The sequence below is a fragment of the Mesoplodon bidens genome, assembly GCF_964165515.1.
Source record: "Mesoplodon bidens genome assembly, chromosome: 11".
NCBI lineage: Eukaryota > Metazoa > Chordata > Mammalia > Artiodactyla > Ziphiidae > Mesoplodon > Mesoplodon bidens.
Genome location: NC_138167.1, coordinates 29,475,511 through 29,503,201, shown reverse-complemented (window position 1 = coordinate 29,503,201; position 27,691 = coordinate 29,475,511). Strand labels below are relative to the sequence as shown.

Genomic DNA, 27,691 nt, shown 5'->3' with positions numbered 1-27,691 from the left:
TTATTTCTTCCTGATCTGGCAGTACAGGACAATAGAAAATATCAGACCAAGTACCTAGAAAATAAAATAAGAGGATTAACATGGAATTTAAAGTAAAACACTAGATGTATTATAAATAAAAAGAACATTGTATATGAAAAGATTCTGGCTACTGACAATTCGAATGTTATTTATCTAAGTCATCTCTCTTCCTGGGAAATTAGAGACTCTAACATTGAGAAAGCACTCAGTATTTTTGTGTTTCAATCAGGGTTTTCAGTTAGCAGTCTGCCTCTAACTGGCCCTATTTGATTGTGCAGTAGCAGCTGTCACTGAAGCAACCCACCCTTTTGGAATACACACACCCTTCTGTAGGGCATGGCCATGGAACTCTGGGGAACTCAGGCCTCTGGGTCTAAAGATGCCTACTCCTTCTATGAAAAGCTTATAAACATCTGGTTTAGATCATCCACATAAAAATCAAGGAGTCTAGAATTTCTCTTGCCATATTTTTAGGCATCGCCAAGAGGAATGAAAGAAAAAGTAACCCTTTTCTTAAAAAGCTTCTAAATTGAAGGGGAATAGCATCATTCAGGAATTTCCTTTGAAGTGAAAATGTACAGCTGAAAATCTGGGGCATAATTTCCATCTCACTAAGTGGCTCTCCCAAGAATGAGGGACCCCAGCACTTGCCCTAATTGGCTCTGAAGTTGGTGAGTGGCATGCTGTGGCTTTGATGTAGAAATGACAGAACCTGTGTGTATTGCAGATAGAACGTTTCCTCTCCACCAGCCTCCTCTGAGGGGAGTCAGGGAGAGGATGAGATGCCATTTATGTTGAGTCATCTCCAGTGCTCCTACTGTACGGAGATGTCCTGCTTACTAATTCTTTCCTGGAAATGCCTTTCAAATGAGAACTGCTGCCCAATATTTTTTCCTTCAAAAAAAAAATATTGAGGGACTTCCCTGGCCATCCAGTGGTTAAGACTTCACCTTCCAATGCAGGGGGTGCGGGCTCGATCCCTGGTCAGGAGCTAAGATCCCACATGCCTCATGGCCAAAAAACCAAAAAGAAAACAGAAGCAATATTGTAACAAATTCAGTAAAGACTAAAAATAGTGCAAGTCCTGCTGGTGGGAATGTGAATTGGTACAGCCACTATGGAGAACAGTATGGAGGTTCCTTAAAAAACTAAAAATAGAACTACCATATGACCCAGCAATCCCACTACTAGGCATATACCCTGAGAAAACCATAATTCAAAAAGAGACATGTACCAAAATGTTCACTGCAGCTCTATTCACAATAGCCCGGAGCTGGAAACAACCTAAGTGTCCATCGTCGGATGAATGGATAAAGAAGATGTGGCACATATATACAATGGAATATTACTCAGCCATAAAAAGAAACGAAACTGAGCTATTTGTAATGAGGTGGATAGACCTAGAGTCTGTCATACAGAGTGAAGTAAGTCAGAAAGAGAAAGACAAATAACGTATGCTAACACATATATCTGGAATTAAAAAAAAAATGTCATGAAGAACCTAGGGGTAAAACGGGAATAAAGACACAGAACTACTTGAGAATGGACTTGAGGATATGGGGAGCGGGAAGGGTAAGCTGTGACGAGGCGAGAGAGAGGCATGGACATATATACAGTACCAAACGTAAGGTAGATAGATAGTGGGAAGCGGCCGCATAGTTAAGGAGATCAGCTTGGTGCTTGGTGACCGCCTGGAGGGGTGGGATAGGGAGGGAGACGCAAGAGGGAAGGGATGTGGGAGCAGATGTATATGTATGACTGATTCACTTTGTTATAAAGCAGAAACTAATAAAAAAAATAAAATAAAAATGAAGTCAGGAAAAATAAATAAAAATAAAAATAGTGCAAGTCAAAAAATCTTAAAAAATATTGACACCAATTCTTTGCAAAAATAATGACTTTCATTCAGAATGTTCTAGAAGTCATTCTTTTTGAATGACTGGAGAAAATGTTACAAGTTAGTCTTTTGCTTTGGTCCCAAGCCTTAAGTCTGGGAGATGAGTATCAGGAAAGAAAAACGAAAATGGGCAAAACAGTGGGATAAGGCAGCTATCATCTTTCACTGTTACATCCGTGAAATAGAAGCCCAGCTTGCATCAGCAGACTAGACAGTTAATACCATACTTCCTTGCATTTCACTGCCTCTGAAAAGAAAATGTATCATTGTTCGTAAAAATAGGTAATAATTAAGAGATTCATCCTATAGTAATGTATGCTAAGACTCAGGATAAACTTGCTAAGTAATGTACACACGCTCCCCATATTCTGAAGCCATCTAAAAAATGTAAAATTATTTTTTCTCTCTTTTAACTGCTCCATTCCTGGGACCATTCCTGGGTCCATTCCTGGGACCTCCTGTCAGGATAACTTTTATCCTACAAAGTGGTGACTATCAGTGTCAATGGCTTTTTTTTTCTTCTTCTTCTTAATTAAAGTGAGGAGAGAAAGTGCTGATCATTTTTTGTGCTTGTAAGTTGCTGCAGTCAAATAAGGAGAGATATGATAGTCTGGTTAATGCAGAATAATGAGAATTCCAGTGTCTATAGATAACATTTTCTTACAAAATAAAGCATTTTGCATAGATTTCTAGCATCCTACCTGACAAGAATACCTCAGGTATATGTTCTTAACAGAGCCTTCACAATAACTATTGGCCATTCCATCAGAGACTATGCCTAAACAGACTAACGCCAAAGGTGTAAACGTCAGAGTGTGTTTTTTTCATATGATATTTTTCTATGGAGATAGTTTAAATGTATTTTCTGCAGGGAGATATTTGCTTCTTAAAAATATTTATTAGAAGTATTTTTCTGTCTATATATCTTTATGTTTTCTTGAATTTGAAGTTGGGGAAAAGAGAATGTAGACGGGCCTAAGTGTTAGGCAACTAGTATTAAGACTGTAAGACAGGGCTTTGCTGGTGGCGCAGTGGTTGAGAATCTGCCTGCCAATGCAGGGGACACAGGTTCAAGCCCTGGTCTGGGAGGATCCTACATGCCGCGGAGCAACTGGGCCCGTGAGCCACAACTACTGAGCCTGCGTGTCTGGAGCCTGTGCTCCACAACAAGAGAGGCCGCGATAGTGAGAGGCCCGCGCACCGTGATGAAGAGTGGCCCCCGCTTGCCACAACTAGAGAAAACCCTCGCACAGAAACGAAGACCCAACACAGCCAAAATAAATAAATAAATTAATAAACTCCTACTCCTAACATCTTAAAAAGAAAAAAAAAACTGACTATTGACAGACTGAGACGTGGAAATTAAAAAAAAAAGACTGTAAGACAGACTGATGGACATTTTTTGGATACGTTTTTATAGAATAGCTATCTTAGCTATAGACTATTTTCAAAACTATTTTTTAAGTAAAAATGAGAGGGAATACAAAATGATTTTTCTTTCTCTTCAAATCCCAGACGGAGGGCAGATTTTCTATTGAGAGAGTGAACAAAAAAAAATTTCAAACAGTTCTTTGAACCAACTATTTATCATATCTACATAAAGTCTAGAAATCACACTTAACTGGCATAACTTGAAATGGTTATATTTTGTGATATTACCATGTAAATTCTATACCTAAAAATTCCTCTATGAAAGGTTTTCAGTAAGGTATTTTCATATATATATCTATATCTATCTATCTATCTATCTATCTATCTATATATATATATATATATATATTTAGAACAACCAATAGAATATCTAAATATATAACAAACACATGGAGTATACCAATTTCATAAAATACTGAAATGCTATTCCTCTTGTAACCTTATTTTCCATCAGATGTCTTTAGATTCTTGGCAATGTCTTTGGCTATGATATGAGAGACATCAATCTTCCCAGCTGATTATGTCCTTTTTTCCCCGGCTTTGCTTTTGAGAAGCTTCTTAAAAGCATCTGTGGGTTGTGGCCAAAGTCAATTGTCTGAATTTGAGTCTAAGATGGAATTTGACACTTACATTGAACACCTCAATTATTTTTTTTAATAAATTTATTTTATTTTTGGCTGTGTTGGGTCATCGTTGCTGCATGTGGGCTTTATCTAGTTGCGGTGAGCAGGGGCTACTCTTAGTTGCGGTGCATGGGCTTCTCATTGCAGTGGCTTCTCTTGTTGCGGAGCATGGACTCTATCTAGACACAAAGGTTTCATTAGTTGTGGCACATGGGCTCAGTAATTGTAGCTCACAGGCTCTAGAGCGCAGGCTCAGTAGTTGTGGTGCACGGGCTTAGTTGCTCCACAGCATGTGGGATCTTCCCAGACCAGGGCTCGAACCCCTGTCCCCTGCATTGGCAGGCAGATTCCTAAACACTGTGCCACCAGGGAAGTCCCGAATACTTCATTTAAAGCTGGCTCATTTAAAGTCTACTTTACCAACACATGTGTGTGTTTTAGTTTATGGATGTGTTAGTACATATGTGTGATTGCTCACTTACATCCACAGCCATTAACTCATATTTCTAAATTAGCATAAACCCAAAATACAAAGCAGAGAAACAAAGGACATTTTACAGTGGGTAGAATTGAGAGAAACAGACCTAACGCACAGCACCATTTGACTTTGGTCATATATCGGACATAAAGGAAGACAGCTGCATCTACCAACAGAAAATGCTTCATATTTGGACCTATTCGTTTGGGCTACAAGGAGGTCATGCTTATAGCCCAACTTGCTTCTCATAGTTCCAGCCCTTTCTCTTACGGTTGGCTGAGAAATTCCACCGGTAACCTAAAAGACCACTTAGGACACTAAATTGCTTCAATCTCAGCTAAAATTACTCTCTGACAGTGATGTGGCACAAGTAAGAGGTAAAAGCTACCAGAAAACCCAAGGAGAACATTGCACAATATTTCATGAGAGTGAAGTAGAAGTCACTTAGCTGAGCAAACCAGCCCGCAGAGGCGTTAACTAGGGAGACCCCTCACAACGTTAGGATTCTTGCCAATGCCCTGACGTGGACTGGTGAGTGAATTTGACTCACTTGATATCTAAATTAGCAAGATCTGGGATGATTACAAAAACACTTCCCTGAAATAGTTTTATTTCATCTTTTTGCAAAGAATTTCAGGCCACGTTAAAAAAAAAAAATCCTTCAGGTTCTGAAAACACCATGCCCGCAGAGTCTAGCAAGATAAAAATCCTACACAGGATTTTTTTTTCAAAGTCAATAATCAAATTGATGAGAGTAAATGCAGAAACCTCAAGCAGAGCGTCCTTAAAAACTTCTCCAAGTGAGTCCATAGTCCTTACAATGAGAAAATCAAAGTCAACAAGCTTTTAGAACTTGTTAGATTTCTCTAGACTAGAATAGCAGGAAAACAGTTCTCCACACTCTTGAGCTCAGTTTTTATTTTCTGTTTCAAAATCAGAAAGAGGGATTAAAAACTTGTAAAGCTTGTGTTTTCATTTTGTTTGGTGCTTCTTCTAACTTCAGGAAACATTAACACGTGTGCTAGTTTTCAATGGGAAAAGGATATCTGGGACTAAGAACTGTGTGGAAATTAATTCAACTTCTTCCCCCAGGAGACAGATCATTCAGAAATAATAGCTTCTGTCCTGCCAATTTCCTAAGACTATAATCCCCTCCCCAGACCCAAGGCCAGTAGAGGCAGATGCTGGGCCTTGGGCACTTGGTACCCAGTGCTTTTCTGAAGAACCTGGTTTTTATTTGGCTCTTCATAAGTATTTGTTAGAAAAATTAATGAGCAAACAAGGGAATAAACAAAGAATTAATAATACAAGATAATACTATACCTCAACAGCTGCCAGTCCAAACGCTAGTCCAATAACTATGGAAAGACGTCTTGAAAATAAGCCTCTTATCAAAGAAAAGCATGACTGTTAACATTAAAAAATTACTTTTAGTCAAATTTTGACCTTATTTTAGTACAGTACAAATTTTTATTTATTGGTTTAACTTTTTACATTGCTATCAAGGAACATACTCAACAGAAAGGAATTGGATTATTCCCGCCACTCCAAGCTCCTTCCCCCCTCTGAAAGGTTATAACTGTTGTGGTTTGTTCATACATTAGGAAGCATTTGAGGAACAAAGTTTTGCTTCAACTACCTAATTACTGAATCTAGGGCTATTTAGTTATAAATACTCATTTTATCCTAACTTCTGATTGTTCATTTTAGAGCTGTTATCACCTTGACCATGTATTTTTTAGGTTTGTAACTTGCAGTAGAGTGTTCCCTTGTTGAGGTTTCAGCTAATTATAGTGCAGATTTTCATTTTTTTTAATGATTTAAAATTTTTTTTTAATTTATTTTTTGGCATGTTGGGTCTTCGTTGCTGTTTGCGGGTTTTCTCTAGTTGCAACGAGCAGGGGCTACTGTTCTTTGTGGTACGCAGGCTTCTCATTGCAGTGGCTTCTCTTGTTGCAGAGCACAGGCTCTAGGCACGCGGGCTTCAGTAGTTGTGGCACACGGGCTCAGTAGTTGTGGCTCATGGACTCTAGAGTGCAGGCTCAGTAGTTGTGGCACACAGGCTCAGCAGTTGTGGCTCACGGACTCTAGAGTGCAGGCTCAGTAGTTGTGGTGCACAGGCTTAGTTGCTCCGTGGCATGTGGCATCTTCCTGGACCAGGGATCGAACCCATGTTCCCTACATTGGCAGGTGGATTCTTAACCACTGAGCCACCAGGGAAGTCCCTACATTTTCATTTTTAAAACAAGTTTTTTTTCAAAAATCCCTTAATATGTGTCCGGGTTATTTTTACCTTAAAAAGGAAAAAAAATCATTATGTCCACTGTTATGCTCTTACTTTAGACAAAAGAGAGAATTTAGAAATTTGCCTCTCTGCCACATTTTTAAACATTTATTCAAACCAGCATGAAATTTCAAGCTTAACATATTTTAGACAAGACCTAAAAATTTCAACAATTGTAAATTATATGAATAATTTTAAAAATGGAAAAATAATATACAATCTAATAGTGTTATTGTCTGTATTGCCAGAAAATATATCATCCCTATGATGGTCTTATATGTGCAAAGGGCTAACAAAATATTGCTATTTGTTAAATAAAATAAAAGTTCTCTGTGAGGTTAAGACAGTCTCTTCCCCTTCATTCCTGAATGTAATGGGTTTCTCCATTCTCATCTGATCCAAAGTGGTAAACATTAGAGGAAATTATTACCTCATCTAAGATTAACTATGAGATTAATGGTATCTACTGAGTCACATTCATTATATTTTAGGGGTTTTCTCCCCCCTCCCCCTCTAGATAACCAGGTTATCTTGGCAAAAGGGAGGGGAAAAGAGAATGTGAATTATGGCCATTCCAGATTTCTTATTTTTCCAGACTTCTTGCAAGTGACACAAGGCAGATGGAAGTCTTTCATGAATTTATGATCTTCCTTTTGGGAAACGGGTGCAGCCATAAGTCTATCTTCAGCTGAATTATGTGTGAATTTGGAGGGAATATCTATTATTTTTCAGGATAATGCTAGGGCATTTCAAAATCTATCCTGAGGAAACACATCTTTGAGTTGAATCTTTAACAGGACACAGATAGCAATCTACAATTTAATTTACTAATTTCCTCATTATCCTAAGTGGAAACTACATTTTCTTACACCATAGTTATTTCCCCTCCTTCTTATGGATATTGTGTCACTAAAATTACATAGAGAGGAGGAGAGAAGGGAGGAATATAAAAATTAATAATGAAAAATTTTAGTGATATTACTTTGATGATGAAAAGACATGGTAGCTCTGTAATCTGATAGATAACTTCTCCCCCATGTGTTACTTTCAATACTAGTAACAGCAATTTCCCTTCAGAACAGTCTCCTTTATTTTGATAAAATTAGTAAAAGGGATGTGATAGTCAACAGGTGAGACGTTTCCCCTGAGATACTTTCTATTTCCTAATATATAATTAACCTCAGTAGCCATTACTAAACCAATGCTAGATTGAAAATATTCTTTAGGGATTACAGAAATTAACTCACTGAACTATAATAGCTTTCATGTATCTCTCTCTCATCTAGACTATAATCTCCTAGAGGGTCCACAAGTATGTCTGATTCCAGCAAAGGTCTGTCTGACACCTAGTAAGCAGTGAAGAATAACAGCAAATAAATGAAACATTAATATCAACTGTCATTTCTGTACACTTTCCTTCCAGGCAGAAGGAACAAATTATGTAAAGCCCTATGGTAAGAGACATATCATGTCCTGCAGGAAGCTGTATCTTGAACCCCAAAGACTGAGTTAAATGGGTCCCATCATATCTTGTGCCTGGTCCTATCCAAGAAATACCAATAGTTCACTGGATTGAAGTTGCCTAATTATCTCTCTCTCTCCCCTATTAAAGCATTCACTCTGTGAGTGCAGACATTGCGCCCTATTTAGGTTTATTTACCAGCAACTGGTAAAAGGCCAGTACAGAGGAAGTGGTCAATAAATATTTGATGAATTAAGCAATAATAAGAAATGTAACATCCACATATTAATATTCGCAAGTGACATAAATATGTCATCTACAACACATGAAAGACAAACCTAAGTTTTTCTTTTTTTTTTGGCTGTGCCAAGTGGCAAGCGGGATCTTAGTTTCCAGACCAGGGATGTGCCCCCTGCAGTGGAAGCACAGAGTTGTAACCACTGGACCACCAGGGAAGCCCCCCAAGTTTTTCAATTGACTTTAAAGGCATGTGGCAAATTCTCAATTGGAGCAATAATTAGGCAAATTGGTAGGTACACTTAACAACCAGAGCGGAAACCTCTAAAGCCCAAGTTATTTCTTTACACCCAATACAATTACTTGAGAAAGAGAAACTTTGATTAGAAAAAGAAAGCTTTACTTTGAAAATTAAAGTGAAACTATAGATTTCTAAGACCTATGTTAAAATAGAAAAATAGAGGAGAATAATGATTAAAGTCGCCAAAGAGAGGACAAAATAAACTTTTATCTGTTAGCTTGTACTTTGCCTCCCCGTGCAGTAGAATGTTTCTTTGATCTACTAAAGTTGAATTTAAATGATGCCAGACTCATAGAAGAAATAAAATACTTTCATTTTTTATATCCACTTTTATCTTTAAATAAGGATTTCTTTTTTATTTGGGAAATTCCTGGGACTTTTATATCATGATTCCCATTGTAATTGCTGCAATTTAATATTTTGTAGAGACTTTCATTGTGGAAAAAAAAAAACAACAGAAGCACTTACTGTGCCAAATTTGATTTGTTCTCACCTGTTTGTAAATAGTTTTTCCATCATACTTTATACAAGAAGAATCTGATGCACTTGGACATTCACATGACTTGTAATAGTATTGAAAATTATTTCCCCAGTCAGAAGCTCCACTGATCAAACCACAACATTTTAACTGTTTGATGAAAAGTAGATATGAAAAACAGTCACGAGAGAAGACAAAAACGTTGTCAATACATTGAATCACATTCTTCTGAAACCACTATTAAGATGTTTCTTATACTAGAATATCGTATAAGTCACCTCACCTAACTCCCTGAATGAAGAAACAAAAATGAAGGAATCTCCCATTTTGGCCTTCATGTTAATGAAGGAAAAAATAGAGTTTCAAATGAAAAAGTCTGAAGAACTTAGAGAGAATATAAAAAATTCACCTTCTAGTTTTTAATGGAAAAAGAGAGGGGCAGAATCAGATTTATGCTTCTTAGGTCTTAGAAAAGAAGCTTCCAGAGAGTTCATGAGAGAGTCAAGGTCTCTTTAAAGAACTTTTACTCAAAAAAGATGAGAGGTTTAAAAAGTGAAATTTCTGGGCTTCCCTGGTGGCACAGTGGTTGAGAGTCTACCTGCCGATGCAGGGGACGTGGGTTCGCGCCCCGGTCCGGGAAGATCCCACATGCTGTGGAGCGGATGGGCCCGTGAGCCATGGCCACTGAGCCTGCGCGTCCGGAGCCTGTGCTCTGCAACGGGAGAGGCCACAACAGTGAGAGGCCCGCGTACCGCAAAAAAAAAAAAAAAAAAAAGACAGAATAGACAATAAAAGAGAACCATAGTCCTGGGAACCCAAGGAGCTTCAGGCACAGAATTTGTGTACAAGAGCAGAAGTAATTCAGAATTGTGCTACATCAAACAGAACATTTAAAACCCTATGGTTGGCACTAAGACCTTGGATACCAGGGACAACGTGCAACAAGTATGATGCAGGACCCAACCTAGAGACCCAGTGGTTACCTGTAGTACATTTTGTCCTAGATCAGCAAGCAGGGAAGATTAAGGATGCTTGGTCCCACCCAGTGGAGAAACTGAGTTGCCTAAATTCTTCCTGCTTTTAAACCTGGATTAATCTGGACTCTAAAGTGGGAATAATCCTGGAGGAGAGAGAATCAAGGAATACAGCTCTGGGGGAGCTAGGAAAAACACAACACAGAGGAAGTTAAACAGAGACTAAATCATATCAGGTTTCAGCTCCTGGAAATGATGCTTTAAGCAGAATTTTTACAAGCTGGGGTCTATCCAAATAGGAACTGGGGAATGCTCTTTGAAAAATGTCATCTGATAAATAGTTCAAGAAACAAGTTCGAAATCAAAGCTTTTAGAAGTCATACAAGAAGCCATTTTCAAAGAAAAAATTGCAATATGTAGGAGTAGATTTTTTTTCCTCTGAAATTCCAGAAGGAAGAACTAAGACTAAATGATATAAATTCTAGGGAGGAAGATTTTGTTTCAAATTAAGAAAGAACACATTAATCATCAGACTTAGATGTAAAGGGAATGGGATGGAATGGGTAAAAATGGGCAAACTTTCAGCTCTTCAATATTTAATTAGAGGGTGTATGAACATAAACATAAAATGCTTCAATTAATGAGAAGTCAGGTTAAATGTCCTGTAAAATCTAGCTTCCCTCTAAGATTAGGAGGATTTCTATGACATATGTGAAATAAATGCTACATGTAGTTAATATGATGGAAATTCTGAGTAAAGAAGATGTGGTTGGGAGGAGTTTCACAGAGCAATACTTTAGTCAAACCTCAAAGTACATGTAGTATTTGTAAAGAAAGAAAAGTAATAAGTACATTCCAAGGATGAGGAATGATGCAAAGTCAGGAAGGCAGATTTGTTTAAGAGATCCTGAGAAAACAAACCTGGTTGGACTAGAGTGTTTTCTTCATGGAGTAGTATTTAGTAAAGTTAAAATATTAGGTAGGATCCAGATAGTAGAATACCTTCAATACCTGCCCAAATTTTGACTTCACCCTGAAGACAGTGAAGTAGCCAAAGTAAATACATACATACATATATACTGGAAGGGCTACTGTACTGATTAAAAAGAATTAGTGAGTCAGACAGATCTGTATTCAAATTCCAACCCCATCACTTGTTAGCTGTCAGACCTCATCTGTCATAATCCCCTTATCTGTATAATAAAGATAATAAGGATAACGATATTATCCATCTCATAGAGTTGTTGTGAGAATTAAATGAGCTACTGAATGTAAATCTGGTACATACTAAGTAGCAATAAATGATAGCTATAATTAATTTTATGAGAGAAGTGTGGGCATGGAGGCAGAGGAGAGAGAGAAACTCCAAGCATCCCAAACACACTATCCTTCTAAATGGTAAACATTAAGATCCTTATTGATCTGGCTCAATCAAGGCTTAATCTTTCATAAACATATCTTCTTAATCTCTGTCCTAAGCTGCCTCAGAACTTCGTAAGAAGGTGGGAAAAAAATTAGAAATATCCCTGGATTTTTCTTACGGCATAGTGACAGAATAATCAGTCAAAATCTGCAGAAGGGAGAGACATTTTTCAATCTTTAAAGAATACACCTGTTAAAAATTAAGTAAACAGAGAACTATGTCCAACTCTCCAGATAACTTACAAATTCTAATTACCTTTTCTTGAATTTCAGAAAAGGCTTTCTGGAATAGTTTTCCATTTTCATTTGTTGCACTCAAAAGATGTACATTAGTCTGGAGAGTCTCATTCAGAGCACGTTCAGTCTGAAAATTGAAAAGTATTGTTAAATTATTCATGCCAGAGGTAGCATGTCAATTTTTCAGACTTTTCCAAGATTATTAAGTATCATACGTGTACACACCTTAGATTTGTTAGTAGCTCCTAGGATACCTGCCACCACTTGCAGAAGTTGGATCAGAATCAATCCTACGAAAAACTGAGAGAAAAGAAAAGGAATATATATTAAACCCAGTACATTCAGTAACATCTAGGGACATTTTGGCACCATGCTTCTTTCTGCAGTTGGGATCATATTACAGTTGGAGTATTAACTCTTCATTTATTCCATCCTTTGCCTCAAGAATCAAAATTGGGGTCATTAATACTCAGAAACATTTTCTCCAAAGACTGACTAAGGAAAATGGTTAAAACTAAAATCGATTGATAGGACTGTATGCATCGGTATGATGTTGAATGGAGGGAAGTTTGAAAACTTAGATGAAGTTATTTGAATATGATCTTTCTCGTCCTTCATCAAACACAAACTCAAACTTCAAGACAAACTTCAGAACTGAATACAAAACATCTCTACCACTATTAGAATCACCTGGGGTCTTGTTATAAATATAGAGTCCTGAAATCTGCCTCAGATCTACTGAATCCTACTTTTGGAGGATCCCACAAATTAGTTTTTTTGTTAAAACAAGCTCCTCAAGTAATTAAATTCCCCAAATTGCAAATGAGGCCTTATTAATCAAAAAGCAACCACCAGGGATGCTATTAGAGTCCCATTAAAACTCTATCTTTACCTTCCCTCATAATCAACCATCAGTTAAAAATTATTTGTTCAGGGACTAACACAATACTACTTTTATCAGAGAAACAAGTTTAGATGAGCTCTGATAAACTCATGTCAGATTTCTATCTAGTAAATACTTGATGAATTTTTCTAACATTTTTTTCTATACCCATTTATTATTTTCTACTGTATATGTGTTAAAAGTGAATATCTGTGGGTTATCCCAACCCAATCTATCCCTGAAGCTTTCTAAGGGACAAATTTGATTATCTCACACCCTTACAATTTTCTTAGCATGGACTATGATTTGACTGTAGCCCACACCCAGACCCATCTTCCATTATTTACTGAAAATAGCCCTTGCACTCTCTAGCCATACCCAAGGCTTTGCAGTTCCCCAAACATGCTAGCATTGTACTGCCAGGTCCTCTCCCTGGAAAGCTCATCACACACTCACCCATACAAACACCTTATTCACTTCTGCTTCTGGCTTGAAAGTTCCCTTCTCTATCCTTGCCCTTCTCTTCTTGGGCCACCTTCACTGTTGCTAATTGTTTACTTGTCAATCTTCCCTAATGGGTTCTAATTGTTTTCATACCTATGTATCTTTTAGCACAGTATCTGGCACATAGCAGGTACTTAGTAATTGAATGAATGACTGAATGAGTAACTAAAATTTGTCTTCTCTCACAGTATCCTCTAATCTAAGATAAATATATTAGCTTCCACAACCAAACCCTCTAAACAAAAGTGAGAGAGTTTCATCAATCTTGGCAAGTCCTTTTGACAGACAATGGGGATGGGAGATAATCCTTAAAGTCTGAAGGTTGGGTATTGGGATTTGTCGGGAAAACTCACCAAAACAAGCATGAACTGGTTTTCTTTCATGGCACCAAAACATCCCAGGAAACCCAGAATCATGATGATAGCACCCACAACAATCAAGATATTCACAGCAATATAGGGGTTAATGGTAGCATCCCCAGGACTGAGAATCTGAAAATGAAAAAGATCAATGACAGAAATCCCTTTTCTTGATGTTTTTTATTCAACAAATATCCACTGGGTAACCACTGTTGTGCCAGGCCCTGTTCTAGGATCTTGAGATACCTCAAGGATGTAAACAAGCAAAAATTCCTGCCTTCGAGGCACTTACATTCTATTCTATTGAGGTATTACTTGTCCAGATAATGTTTCCAATTTTATATTTTTGAAGATGATATATTGGACGTTGGATGGAAGAAATGAAATAGGCTTTTAAAACATCAATTATTCTAAAAAGCTTAGAAAGACCGGTAGTTTCACCCATGATGTGATCTTTGATTTGCATATTTTGTGTTTTATACCTGACAGTAGCATCATAAAGTATGTTTTTATGGCAGTTTAATTATTTAAATTATAAAGCCTAAGTTCCTCAAACAGATAGACTCAACAATATGAGTGACTCTCAAAAACATTACATTGAGCTAAATAAACCATATTCAAAAGAGTGATTGCTGTATGATTCCATTCATATGGCATTCAAGAATAGGTAAATCTATGCAAAAATAAACAAATTGGTCCTAATCAAGCTTACAAGCTTTTGCATAACAAAGGAAACCATAAACAAAATGAAAAGACAACCTATGGAATGGAAGAAAATATTGCAGACAATGCGACTCACAAGGGATGAATTTCCAAAATATACAAACAGCTCATGCAACTCAACAACAAAAAAAAACAAACAACCCAATCAAAAAATGGGCAGAAGAGCTAAATAGACATTTCTTCAAAGAAGACATACAGATGCCTAACAGGCACATGAAAGGATGTTCAACATTGCTAATTATTAGAGAAATGTGAATCAAAACTACAATGAGGTACCATCTCACACAGGTCAGAATGGTCATCATTAGAAAGTTTACAAAAAAACAAATTCCGGAGAGGGTATGGAGAAAAGGGAACCCTCCTACACTGTTGGTGGGAATGTAAGTTGGTGCAGTTACTATGGTAAACAGTATGGAGGTTCCTCAAAAAACTAAAAATAGAGTTGTCATATGATCCAGCAATCCCACTCCTGGGCATATATCCGGACAAAACTACAATTCAAAAAGATATATGCACCCCTATGTTCATAGCAGCACTATTTATAATAGACAAACATGGAAACAACCTAAATGTCCATAAACAGATGAATGGATAAAGACGATGTAGTGTATGTGTATATATGTATATGTGTGTGTGTGTGTATATATATATATATATATATACATATATATATATATATATATATATATATATATACACACTATGGAATATTACTCAGCCATCAAAAAGAATGAAATAATGCTATGTGCAGCAACATGCATGGACCTAGAGATTATCATATTAAGTGAAGTAAGTCAGAAAGAGAAAGACAAATACCATATGACATAATGTATGTGGAATCTAAAATATGACACAAGTGAACTTTTATGAAACAGAAACAGACTCGTAGAGAACAGACTTGTGGTTGCCAAGGGGGAGGGGAGTGGAGAACGGAAGGACTGGGAATGTGGTATTAGCAGATGTAAACTATTATCTATAGAATGGATAAACAACTAGGTCCTACTGTATAGCACAGGGAACTATATTCAATATTCTGTGATAAACCAGAATGGAAAAGAATATGAAAAGGAATATATATGCATGACTGAGTCACTTTGCTGTACAGCAGAAATTAACACAACATTGTAAATCAACTATATTTCAATGTTAAAAAGTATTCATTTGGGGAATAAATAAAAAAGAATAGGTAAATCTAAGCTATGATGATAGAAATCAGAGCAGTGTGGCCTTTGAGCAGAGTATAAAGGAAAGAAGGAACTGACTGCAATGGGATATGAAGGAACTTTTATGAGTTAATACAAACACTTTGCATTTTGATTGTAATAGTGATTACATAGGTCTATAAATTTGCCAAAACAAACAAAAATTTAAACTAAGAAAATAAAATAAGTCTAGTTTCTAATATTCCATATCAAGTCTATCTCCTTCTTCCCAGGAAGCATAGTCTATAGAGTCTTCCAGAAACTCTTTATTTTGACTGACTATTTAGTAATGGGATATTGAGGAAAATATCCTAGGGCCCATTATGATGGTTGGGCTACCCATTCTGCATAATTTGGTTCTTCTCTCCCCCACATGTATACTCTTTATCACTTTCATAACACCTAGCCTCAATCTATCTCTTGCTCTACAGATATGTCCAGAAGTAAATCACAATTAAAAAGTGAAACCTTGTGCCTCTGTTATATTTGAGTGCTATGTGTAGTCCATCTACCTCTTATGTCCTCTATCTACTGGGCTATTTCTAGGTAGACCACTAGGTCTTACACTAGCTCAGAGACTGCCTCTTGGAATCTGCTGCACAGCATGTAGACCAGCTCCTTTAACAGGAAATACCAAAATAAAAAACAAAACAAGCAAACAAACACACACTACTATTCATGATCTTTACATTTTTAAAGACTTTTTATATCAACTCATAGCCTAGACAAAACCTTTATTTGATAATCAGGAGGAAGGAATATGCTAAAGTTGTAAGAGCACTAAAAACCAAAATCTATATTCCAGTCAGAGTCTTTATAAATAACTAAGTTTCTAACCATAGAACAGTCAACTAACCCTACTGGGCTCCAGTTTCTCACTTATAAAGGTATCAGCCTCTGTGATACCTAAGGCTTCCTTTGTCTCTAAGAGTCTATGCTTACAGACAATGTTTCGATTTACATATTTAGAAAGCTGGGTTATGTCCTAAAGATTTTCTTTTTGTCTCTTTTTCAGGTTTTCTGGGGTTTTTTTTTTGTTGTTGGTGGTTTGCTTGTTAAGACTGGAGCTAAGAAATCAGTTTCATTAATAAACAGGCATGGTAACTGAGTCAAAATAGGTAATGACAAAAAAATCCCAAAAAAGCAGCATTAGTAACCCCGTTCTATCTACTCACCATCAAAGACTGCTTCACTAGTACATTGTGGCCAATGCAGGAAAACCCTAAGGTATCTAAGACAGTTCAAGCCTCAATGGCTGAGTTATGAAGACTTGGTTAGTAAGTCCAGATATAGAAACAGTAGGTCAAATACCTACCAGTGAGACCTGGATAGTGCAGCCAGCACTTATTTGGCAGCTAATGAGGCACTTCTCTGAGACTGATCTGGGCAGAGTGATCCACTGCCAGAGTGGCCAGAAAGCTATGTGTTGGCTACCTGAGGATCACTGCTTCAAGTCCAGCCCAACAAGTGGCTATTCTTATTCAGAAAAGAAACAGAAATCTGAGTTCAGGTATTTGTTCCAGGGGAGAGACAGCAGAGTTTTAAAAGCTGCCTTGGATGAACACTGTCTGTGTGTGTCTTAGAACCAGGGGAGAATTTCTACAGCAAGGGACATGGCTGAACTTTGAAGAAGAGGGCTGAGGGTCTTCTTTGGATTATAAAGGATCTCCTGGGACAAGGATGGCTGTGCATACATTTTGCCTCATGCAGGGCTGAGTTCATCCTGATGGAGAACAAGGCATCCCTAAGAGACACTTTAGCACCAAAAACTTTGCTAAAAGATGTTCATAAAGACATCCTGACATCCTTGTTTTCTGTGTTTGCACTCAGGTTTCTCCTTCTAAAACTTCTTCCTCTGTTTTTCCACTAGTAAAATTCAGTTTTCTGCACAGTCTTGATCCTTTGTCACTGACTTTGAATAAAAATAAATCAAGCCAATTTCACGTAAGTCAAGCTGGTTAAAATCGTCCTGGAAGATACTGACTTTTGTTTAGAGGCTGACAGAGCACAAGAGTCAAAATGTAATTAAAGATGCTGCCTAGCTCTATTAAGTCATTCTTATCCCCAGATTCATAGTAACACCCTCTCAAGGACAACAGTTCTTTAATACATTCAATGTGTGTGATTTCTTAGACTAAACACCAAGTTTGTTTACCAGAAGCACTGGGGGGAAGTAAAATGTTCCCATATCAAACAGAAATAAAATAAAATTTAAAAATAAAATACAGGTTGCATACACATCTTAAAAAGCCCAAAGCACCCTCTAAATCAATAGCTTTTAATCTCTGTGCTCTGAGTCCCAAAGTCAAACATCAGCTTCTAAATGATTCTAAGAATCTTCAAATACTCTTCTAGGACTCAAATCCCAGAGTCCAAGGGCATCAAGAAGTCACAGATATATTTATATCACTATAAAACAACAAATGAAATCCTGATGGACTAGAATGTTACCAACTATTGCCACACCTATCCCCCATTCAATTTCTTCACCATGGTGAGGCATAGAATGAAGAGGCAGCGAATTGCCACTGTGATTCTCTGGGTTCTCTAATGGTAGAAAGCAAATTTTAAGGAAAAGAAAAGAAAAGGAAAGAGAGAAGAGGAAATAAAAGAAAGAAAAGAAGAGAAAATAAAAGAAAGGGAAAGGGAAAAAGGAAAGGAAAGGGAAAAGAAAGAGAGAGGGAAGGAGAGAAGGAAGGGGAAAAAGGCAGGAAGGAAGGAAAGAAAGAAGGAAAAGGAGAGAAACAGAGTGAGAGAGCAAGGAAAAAAGTCCAAAAAAAAAAATCCTTTTAAAAAGGGAATCAGAACAGATGTCAATTTGCTTTTGCTTTTAATATTTCTTTCAACTAGGCTAGGTCGTCCAATGGCATGTAACTGCACCGTGGTTTAAGTTTTAATAGGAAATGCATTACCTTAATTTCTGTTTTAATAATATCTTAATAATTATTAAATAGGAATCAACATTCCTCTTAGAGAGGGAAACTTTATTTAGGCAAATACTTCGAAAGGGCCCTAGGAGAGTGAGCCTGAATAGTGGCAAGAGCCCAGATAACAAAGAACAAGGTAACTGCCCTGCGTGAGATAAGAATCGTAACTGTGACAAAGTGAAAGAGAGGCATGGACATATATACACTACCAAACGTAAGGTAGATAGATAGTGGGAAGCAGCCGCAGAGCACAGGGAGATCAGCTCGGTGCTTTGTGACCGCCTGGAGGGGTGGAATGGGGAGGGTGGGAGGGAGGGAGATGCATGAGGGAAGGGATGTGGGAACAGATGTATATGTATGACTGATTCACTTTGTTATAAAGCAGAAACTAATAAAAAAAAAGAGAAAAAAAAAAAAAAGAATCGTAACTTGCGGGGCGGAACACCCCTGGGAAGAAGCGAGCTGGGAGAATGGAAGCAGGGGAGCCAGGAAATGGTGCCAGGCACCGTGTTAAGTGAAACTGACAGACCAACCCTCCCACATGCTCACTCTTCTCCCACCCCCCGAAACACACTCTTTCCACACTTGTGACACTGTGGTACAGAACAGAGACAGTGTGTGTGGAATCCAAAGACCAGAGCCAGAATTAATTGTAGGAACTAAACTTCCTCCAGACCCGCAGAAATCTTGGTAAGACCTTTGACACCCATGGAATGGTGTGTGGTGGGGCACAGAGGATCATGCTAATCTTATCTTGATGTCAGGAGGCTTGATCGCCAGTCAACTGCTGAGTTACACCGGTGACCAGCCTCTTGCTGTTACAAGGGGTTACCCTCAATACCAAGTGCCCCAAGTAATTACCAACTATCTTTGTACTTTGCTGCCTTTAAAACACAGATTCAAATTCTTCTTCTCCAAGAGAACTTCTCACCTTCTTTTCTTTTGGATCACTACCCCACCTTGGGAATCAGCCAAATTATTGTCAATACCTTGTACAAAAATTGCTCTTGGTGGGGAGGCAAGGTAGTCTATATCCTCTAGATAACTTCAGGCTGCACTTCAGCAAATAACAAAGGAGGCTAATTTCTGCTTTGGCCCCTTCCCACCTCCTCTTTCATTGCCATCTTCCTATTAGGGGAATAACATCTTCTCCATTCTCTAGAAGGATTGATCAATGCCTAGCACAGTGCCAGGCACATAGTGGGTAATTTTGATTAATTAAATTTAATTAAATTATAAAATCACAGATCAGCACAGATGATTACATGAGGCAGTTAAGGAAATGCTATAGAAATATTTTATTATTATTACTGTCATTACTTTCATCATTATAAGAGAGATAAACTACTTTGGCAGCGGAGAAACTTGTATTTATTTACCTCTGGACCATCTTTGCCAACTCGTAGCCAAATTGCTACTGCCAGGATTGAGGCACCACATAGCTGCAGAAAAAAGAAAAAAATGTTAGAGTACACCCAAGATAAACTACAACTCTAATTCCGCACACCTCTAGCCATGTGGTAACGATGGTTTATCATTAATTCTACCATTACAACCTAAAAGACATAAATGAGGCATATTTATGTGTAGATAATTGCTAAAATGTTCTGTTGTAATTGGAAAGTTTGATAAGAATAATCTGTTTTCCATCCACTACAGGGGAGGGGAAAGATGGTTTTCCATGTTTCAACTCTTAACTGCGTTTCTGCTAGATTTTAACATATAAAAGATAAGTAATAACAGTTTAAAGACAAAATATCCTTATTGGGCCTCTAGGTTTGTCTTTGAGAAGCCGTCTTAGACCATAAAGGAAGGGAATAACTGATTAATCACCAAACGTTCCTTCAAGATTCAAGAATTCGGGATGTACAGGGAACAGCAGAACATTTGACAAAATTTGCAGTTAAGCAACAAGGGTTTACGACACTTTTTGTACCCAAATAAGCTCTTTTAAAAATAGGCTTTTTTTCTTTTTTTTTTTTTTTTTGCGGTATGTGGGCCTCTCACTGTTGTGGCCCCTCCCGCTGCGGAGCACAGGCTCCGGACGCGCAGGCTCAGCGGCCATGGTTCACGGGCCCAGCTGCTCTGCGGCATGTGGGATCTTCCCGGATCCGGGCACAAACCCATGTCCCCTGCATCGGCAAGTGGACTCTCAACCTCTGCGCCACCAGGGAAGCCCAAAATAAGCTCTTTTAGGTAGTAAAGCTTACCCAGAAAAGAGGAACAATGAGGAACAGTATTTAAAGTCTTAAATTCCTTTAATGACTTTACCAGATTATTTAATTTGGACCAAGACCAACACATAAAATGTGAAACACATTTTACTTTAATGTAAGAAAAAAACCTTGTCTTTCAGCTTTTTGTTTTATTTTGTTTTTTAAGGTATAGGTGTTGTGGCCTCAAAAAAAAATCAAAGATCTATTATTAGATAGAGATGTTGAGAACAAGCTCGGTAACATACCAGACACAGCAGTAGACTTTGGAGGAGTTTCTAGACTATTCTGGCCTTAGGGTTCTCTGACAGAGAAATGCCTGAGTCCTCCAAACCTCATGGCTTTGTAGTATCATTGCTTTCATGCATGGTTGGGCCACATGCCCAAAACCCCCAAACAGCAGTTTCACTTACCGGCTTCTCATTACGTTTGCTTTGGGAGTAGAGTTGGGGCTTTGTGAAAGCAATAGGGAGTGCAAAGAGCAGCTGAACCTGTGCTCCCTAAAAGATCTCAGAATTCATCTATGTTCAAGCCCTTCATTTCAGATCAAAGAAACTGGGATCCCAAGAGATAACAACGGTCACATGGTGAAAATCCAGCAGCACTCCTAATCTAGCCCCACCCTTACTACATGCTTCAACTCCTGCAAAACAACAAATGCAATGGAAAAGCAAAGCTTTTTACCAAAGAGCTCTTTGCCAAATCACCAAATCACCTATACAACTTAATTATCTTATAGGTGTGCACACGCACACACTATAAACTGCAAATCTTTTTTTTTTAACTGCAAATCTTTGAATAAACAGCTTTAGAGCCTGAAAACTCTCCTTATTTCTTTTCCTCTTTTCCACTAAATCCTAATTTCATTTGCAGATGGAGATAAATGCTCATTTTAGTGGTTCTTTGTTAATAAATAAACCTGCAAGAATTTATATCGAATGATAATGAGACCCTCTGTGATTTTCAGTAATTTTATAACAGTTGGATTTTTTGTTTTTCCAATTTGTTCACTGATATTTTTCTTTCTCTTTTTTCTCCTTTCACAGGTAGATTTACATTGTTTGTCTTAATAGTCACTCTGGCTTTCAGCTTTAAATGAAAATAACATTATCTGAATAGCTATTATGATTATCATCTTAATCTGATGTTTTTATAAAACTATCAATGAGAATATTTTAAGAAATGTATCATAATTTGCTAATTAAATTTATCAAAAGTAATTGGTTTTCTATCAAGAACAATCAGTCTAGAGCCATGATTGATACCAACCTGTTTTATCCCAATTGTTATAAGATTGATCATCATAATTGTTCTTTGAGTCCCTTCTCCAGTTTGGCTTTAAGGGTTTGCCCCTGATCTTTTTATAATGTTTTAAATAATTTGGAGTATGAATTAAGAAATAAGCATCTAAGTATGTCCTTCTTTCTGTTGATAAGGTTGTAAAAGGAAATTAGCTGCTATGTTATACCACCAGGTTAGCCATCAGTGGACACTGCAGAACTTACTAGGCCTACTCCCCACTACCCCTTTCTGGTTTCTTTCTGAAGAAAGTCACTGTTGTTGCCACTCAGCTCTCATGGGACATCCTTCTTTTTATGAAATTAAGATGCAGTTGGTCTGAGCCAGCATTCTAAGAAATTACATAATTGATGTTTGCTTATGAATATGCTATGGACTGAATTATGTGCCCCTAAATTCATATGTTGAAACCCTAATCCCCAATGTGACTGTATCTTGAGATAAGTACCCAAAGTGGAGGCCAGACTCAGGGTGAGCATCTCCCTCCAGCCCCACAGATTCCTTGCCCCACAAGGCCAGAGGAGGATAAGAGTAGGACTTTTAAAATACTATCACACCGGATTCCAATATTTTTAAATTAAAAATCAATATGATTGTTGGAATTGGGAAAACAGCATTAATTGAATTATTATTGTGTGTCAGTCCTTAGACATAGGCTTTCATAAAGTATCTTAGTTAATCTTCACCATTGTTCCTGCTGCGTAAAATTACCATCCTCGTTTAACAAGTGCAGAGACTGAGGCAAAGAAAAATCAAGGAACATGTTCCAGGCCACAGAGCAATGTAGTTTCAGGATTTGAATCTCAGTCTGCCTGTTTCTTCAAAATCAACTTTCCATTCTTCTAATTTATGATAGAAGAAATTCTGTCTTATCATAATTCTTGCCATTTTATTTCTTCCTCTGTTTCAAAATCCAAATTGGAATTTATTCATCACTGCAGAGTGGTTTCATGCTCCTGACTCATACAAAAGCCTGTACGATGATGGCTGAAATGTCTGTTTCTTAAACATTTATTTAGCATTATTCTGAGTTCTTTATATGTATTAACCCATCTAAACTTCACAACAACCCATGAATTAGATATTACTACTATCCCGATTTTACAGATAAGGAACTATAAAGCACAGAGAGGTTAACCAATTTCCCCAGGGCCACACAGCTGGTGGTGAAGGAGCTGAGGTTCAGCTCTTAGCCTCTGGGCTCCAGTGTCTTCATCACTGTTTAAGTTCCAAGCTGACTGCACAGTGGCAGGCAACCACTGTATTTACAAAGTTCACACATTTCAGCCATAGTCAAGTCTATCTTGGGGGATTTCATCAATCAGAATGAAATATAATTGCACCCTATTTTTCAGTTATCCCGTCTCATAGTTATGTCTGCTCTGCTTCAACTCTGTTCATTGCGCTCGGCACAACCAATCTAGTGTCCCAGGTACCATATAAAGTACAACGATGACATTGAAATGCTGGTTCCTGAACTCTCTCAATTCCTGACTTCCTTCTGCTCTCTTCAAAACTCTTCATGGTTGGCTTCCTTCAGTTGCTAACACCTTTGGCTTTACAGCTTGGCTCCTTCTATGTTCCCCCACTTGGGTTTGGTAATGTTACGTCACTCTGCTTTCCTTCATAAAGAGCCAGCCTTTCCACAGCTCTCTACCTCTGGCAATGGTTCCACTGAATCTGTGGGCTAAAGGCCCTGTGTTCCATGCTTACCCAGACCCCTAAGACACTCCAAGCATCCACACACTCCCATGCCTGACTTATCTAAGAGGAGCATAAGAAAATGTGGGCAGTTTATCTGTTTTGACACAAGACTCAGAGAAATAGGCTTTGCACCTATGACTTACCTATTATCTACCGCACCTCTAATTCACTCTAATTTGCATCAAACTCTAGCATGAGTGATTAGGAATGATTTTTACTTTCTCACATTTTTCTTCAATTACTAATTCTAACAAATAGAAATCACTGCATATTTATGTGGCATATCTCAAGTTCTCTCACAAAAGAAACTGGTATGTTTAGCTTAAATGAACATATGCATATTTTAGAGATATTCCAACATCTGGCCCTACTTTGCAAAGGCTTAGTTTCTCTAAAGTTACACCAGAAAGAATTCATTTGAAAACATAAGGCCATGGATGTCTACAAGAAAACCACATCAGTGGGACCGTAAAATATTTGCTTAGGTAAACATTAGAAATGTGACAAATTGCTAATTTCCTATGAAGGATTATAAAATTCCAGCTGAGAACTCTGGGCTGGGAGTAGAGGGGAGAGTAGAAATAGGAATGGTTCCCTAACCTCACAGACTCCTGCTCTAACTTTTGAATGAAAATATTGATGTCACCTGTTGGCTGAGAAATTATCATTGGTCTTTACAACTGTTGCTCTTACTCAAGATGTCTCATATAAAGATTATAGGTCCCATCACTATGCTGATGGGAAGAACAAGGCCTTTTAAGGGAAGTCAGAAATATCTAACTGAAATCCATAGCATCAGAAAGACTTCATTATCAGAAAAACAGAGATAACGGTAATCATAAAATAATCAGAGCTCTCCAGGAAAGCAGTAACAATGTCTGGGTACAGTATTGTACAGATGTCCACAACTCACCTTGTACTCTTATATCAAATTTATAATCCTGAACCTATAACATACCCCTTTCCTAGACTGTCTTTTTCATTTCAGTTTAAAATTCAGATCTGTTTCAAATTCTTATTAGCTACTGAATAGTTATTCATTAGCTGTTTAATGAAATACTGACCTCTGATGTATTTAAAACAGCCATCAACACTTTGTATGCTGTTTTTATACAACATGGATATATTTTGACTATTTCATAATTTGAGGACTGCTACTAGTTTGAAGACTTTGAGATGTTATTAAAGTAGAAGCCATGCATTTATTAGCATATTTATATTTCATTTTTTTTAAATGGCCCATATATATTCTGCATCATAAAGAGACAATGGTTGCAGCTTTTTAGAAACAGATATCTTGGAGAAATCCTGATTCCAGGTCTGGGGCAGGAAATAGGGAAGTGAGCCTGGAACATCTTATCATCCCAAATAGTGAAGAAGTTATCAAAGTTATTAGGGTCACATCAAAAGGACTCAGGAGCCAACTTGAAGACTCTCCCACTGGCCAAAAATGGAATAAATTGCACATCAATGAGGATAAGAACTGTGATGGTATTTAAATCTATTATTTCATAAGGATATTTAAAGAAATACTTGCTTATCACTGTTGTATGATACCAGAAAATAAACTCATCATTTTGAAATCTGTTGAGTAAAGAGTAAGAAACATTTATGCTGCCTTTCTTAAAAAATAAAAACTGGGCACTAATGGTAACCAATTAGTAAATGCTAAATCTCTCCTTATTGAAAGTATTCCAGCTAGTAAATGAAGAAAATGATAGAAATAGTATGTCACCAGTTTGAAACTCAGTGAACTGATGGGTTGAGGTTCTTAAGCATCAGTAGCTACTAACATCACAAAAAGTGAGATGGTCAGACAGTATACACCTCCTGATGAAAGAACAAAATATCACTTATAAGCTAGTTGCACCCAATCCCCTGAAATAATATCCTGAATCTTATCAAACTGCCAAGTGCAACTACTAAGTTAGAGATAACACAGAAGACAAGGGAACATGTTAAACTATACCATGGGTATGCAAATAGCAAAATCCAGATCACAGAAAATGCAATAGGACAAACCAAACACACAAGTACATAAAACTTCCACGGTGGAGGAAGGATGAAGATGGATGGAGAACCTAAAGATGAGAGTTGACATAAAAGATATATCAACCAATCAATCACAATCGTGGACCTTGTTTGTATTCGGATTCAAAGAGGAACACTTGTGAGGCAATTGGAAATTTGAACCCTGGATAGACACTTGATAATCAATTTTAAAATTCTTATTAAGTTTTTAGTGTGATGACATTGTGGGTACATTTTTTCAAAAAAAGAATTATTTGTCTTTTAGAAATATACACTAAAGTATTTACAGATGAAATAGTATATCCAGGATTTGCTTCAAAATAATATGGGGTGGGGAAAGTGGATGAGAATATGGACCAGGAAAGATTGGCCATGGTTTCATGGCTTTTGGGGCTGGATGATGGGGTTGATTATCCTTTTCTATTTTGTGAATGTTTGAGGTTCTCCACAATAAAAAGTTAAAAGCAAAACCAGCCAAAGTACATAGGGATTTCTTTGTTTATATTCTAATCTCAATGTTTAACCAATTTAAAATATTTCAAGGGAAGAAATTTATCAGAACAAACTTTTAAAATCTGGCATATATTCATGAGCTTCATTTAGTATTTGCAAAAGCAGCCCATTTTTCTAAGGAAAAGAGGAAGTACAAAGAACAAACCTTTCTTATTTTATTTTATTTATTTATAGTCTCACTTACTTACTTTACCAATATATATCACTTGTACTCATTAGGCTACTGACATTGAATGGAAAGTCATTCTAGACAATAAGACTATATTCATCTATTTAAGTTTAGCTAGGTACATCATTATTTTAACAGGACAGATATTTACCAACATGTAGATACCAGCTGCTTGTTTACTAAAGATAACCAGGTAAAAAACAAAACCAGAACTTTCTCCTGCTTATACTGCATAAGCCATTTTTTAATCCAGTACACAAAATAATTTTTTCATTTAAGTATTTTGGGCTATTTCTATTGACTTACTTTTGAACAATCTTTAATGGCATCATTTATATTACAAATGATAACATCAATTTTCCAACATCCCAACATCCAACATCCCTTAACCATTTTGCCTTTCCATATTTCATTTTTCAACTTTCCAATGTTAGATTTTGCTTATCAATTTATTTGTTATTTCTTATGTCTGCAGACTTTCAAGAGAAACATAAGAGCTGGCTAAAACACAAACCCTGTTGATTAAAAGATGGGGCAATGACACATCAAAATACTAACTTTAAATTTCTGATACAAAACTAGTGCCTTAGTTTAATCTTTCCATGATTAAGTAATTTTACTGTTTCTCTTTAAAGTTTAGCATGACCATCGTTTCTTCTTTGGATCTCTGAAAATGATCCTCTTCTCATGTCTTTCTCATCACACCCCACCATTCACCTGTTTCAAACCCAGATGTAAAGGTTAGAATTTAGGAGTTAGGCTCCAAATGGAATCAAATCAGATTTTTCCCACAGGGTCCTTAAACTAGGGAGGCCTGAATGATATACAACTAAGAATTGTCTTTTAGTTAGGGGTATTTTTTCCCTCTGTGATTGTTTTGTAACAATATCAAAACATTTATGAAATGTTTACCCCCACAGAACCCAAAGTGCACTTTTTTGAGTCATTGGCTCATTTTCAATTACTGAAATAACCAAAGAAAGAACAAACATATCCAAACAAGTAAATGGAAAATACACTCTCCTCCTCTTCTGTTTCTCTAGGGCAGAGTCTGTTCTCATTTATGATATTTATATCAAGATCCCCTTTCTTGCATAAAATTGATAATTACAAGAAAAACACTCACCCAGGACACGAAGTTGAAGATAAACATAGAATATTTTATACAGACACTCACACCTGCCATGTCGGAAAAGGATCAGGAATCCAGATGCTGTGAGTTTAACCGTTCCTTCTAGGATTGTTCTGAAATGGCTCTGGAGTAATTTGCCTGCAGAGATTTCTCTGTTCACGGCCTCACAGCAGAAATAGAAAGCAAA

The 27,691-nt window shown here is 37.2% G+C and overlaps 1 protein-coding gene across 1 annotated transcript; it reads right to left on the bottom strand.

Moving 5' to 3' along the window:
- TSPAN8 (tetraspanin 8) lies at positions 1-27,558 on the bottom strand (the record flags this gene model as incomplete). The annotated part of the gene is made up of 8 exons (XM_081250214.1): positions 1-54; positions 5,774-5,857; positions 9,228-9,362; positions 11,865-11,972; positions 12,071-12,145; positions 13,586-13,723; positions 19,823-19,885; positions 27,499-27,558. 8 exons carry the CDS (start codon positions 27,556-27,558, stop codon positions 1-3), a joined length of 717 nt encoding a protein of 238 aa, XP_081106340.1.
- Positions 27,559-27,691: the final 133 nt, after the last annotated feature.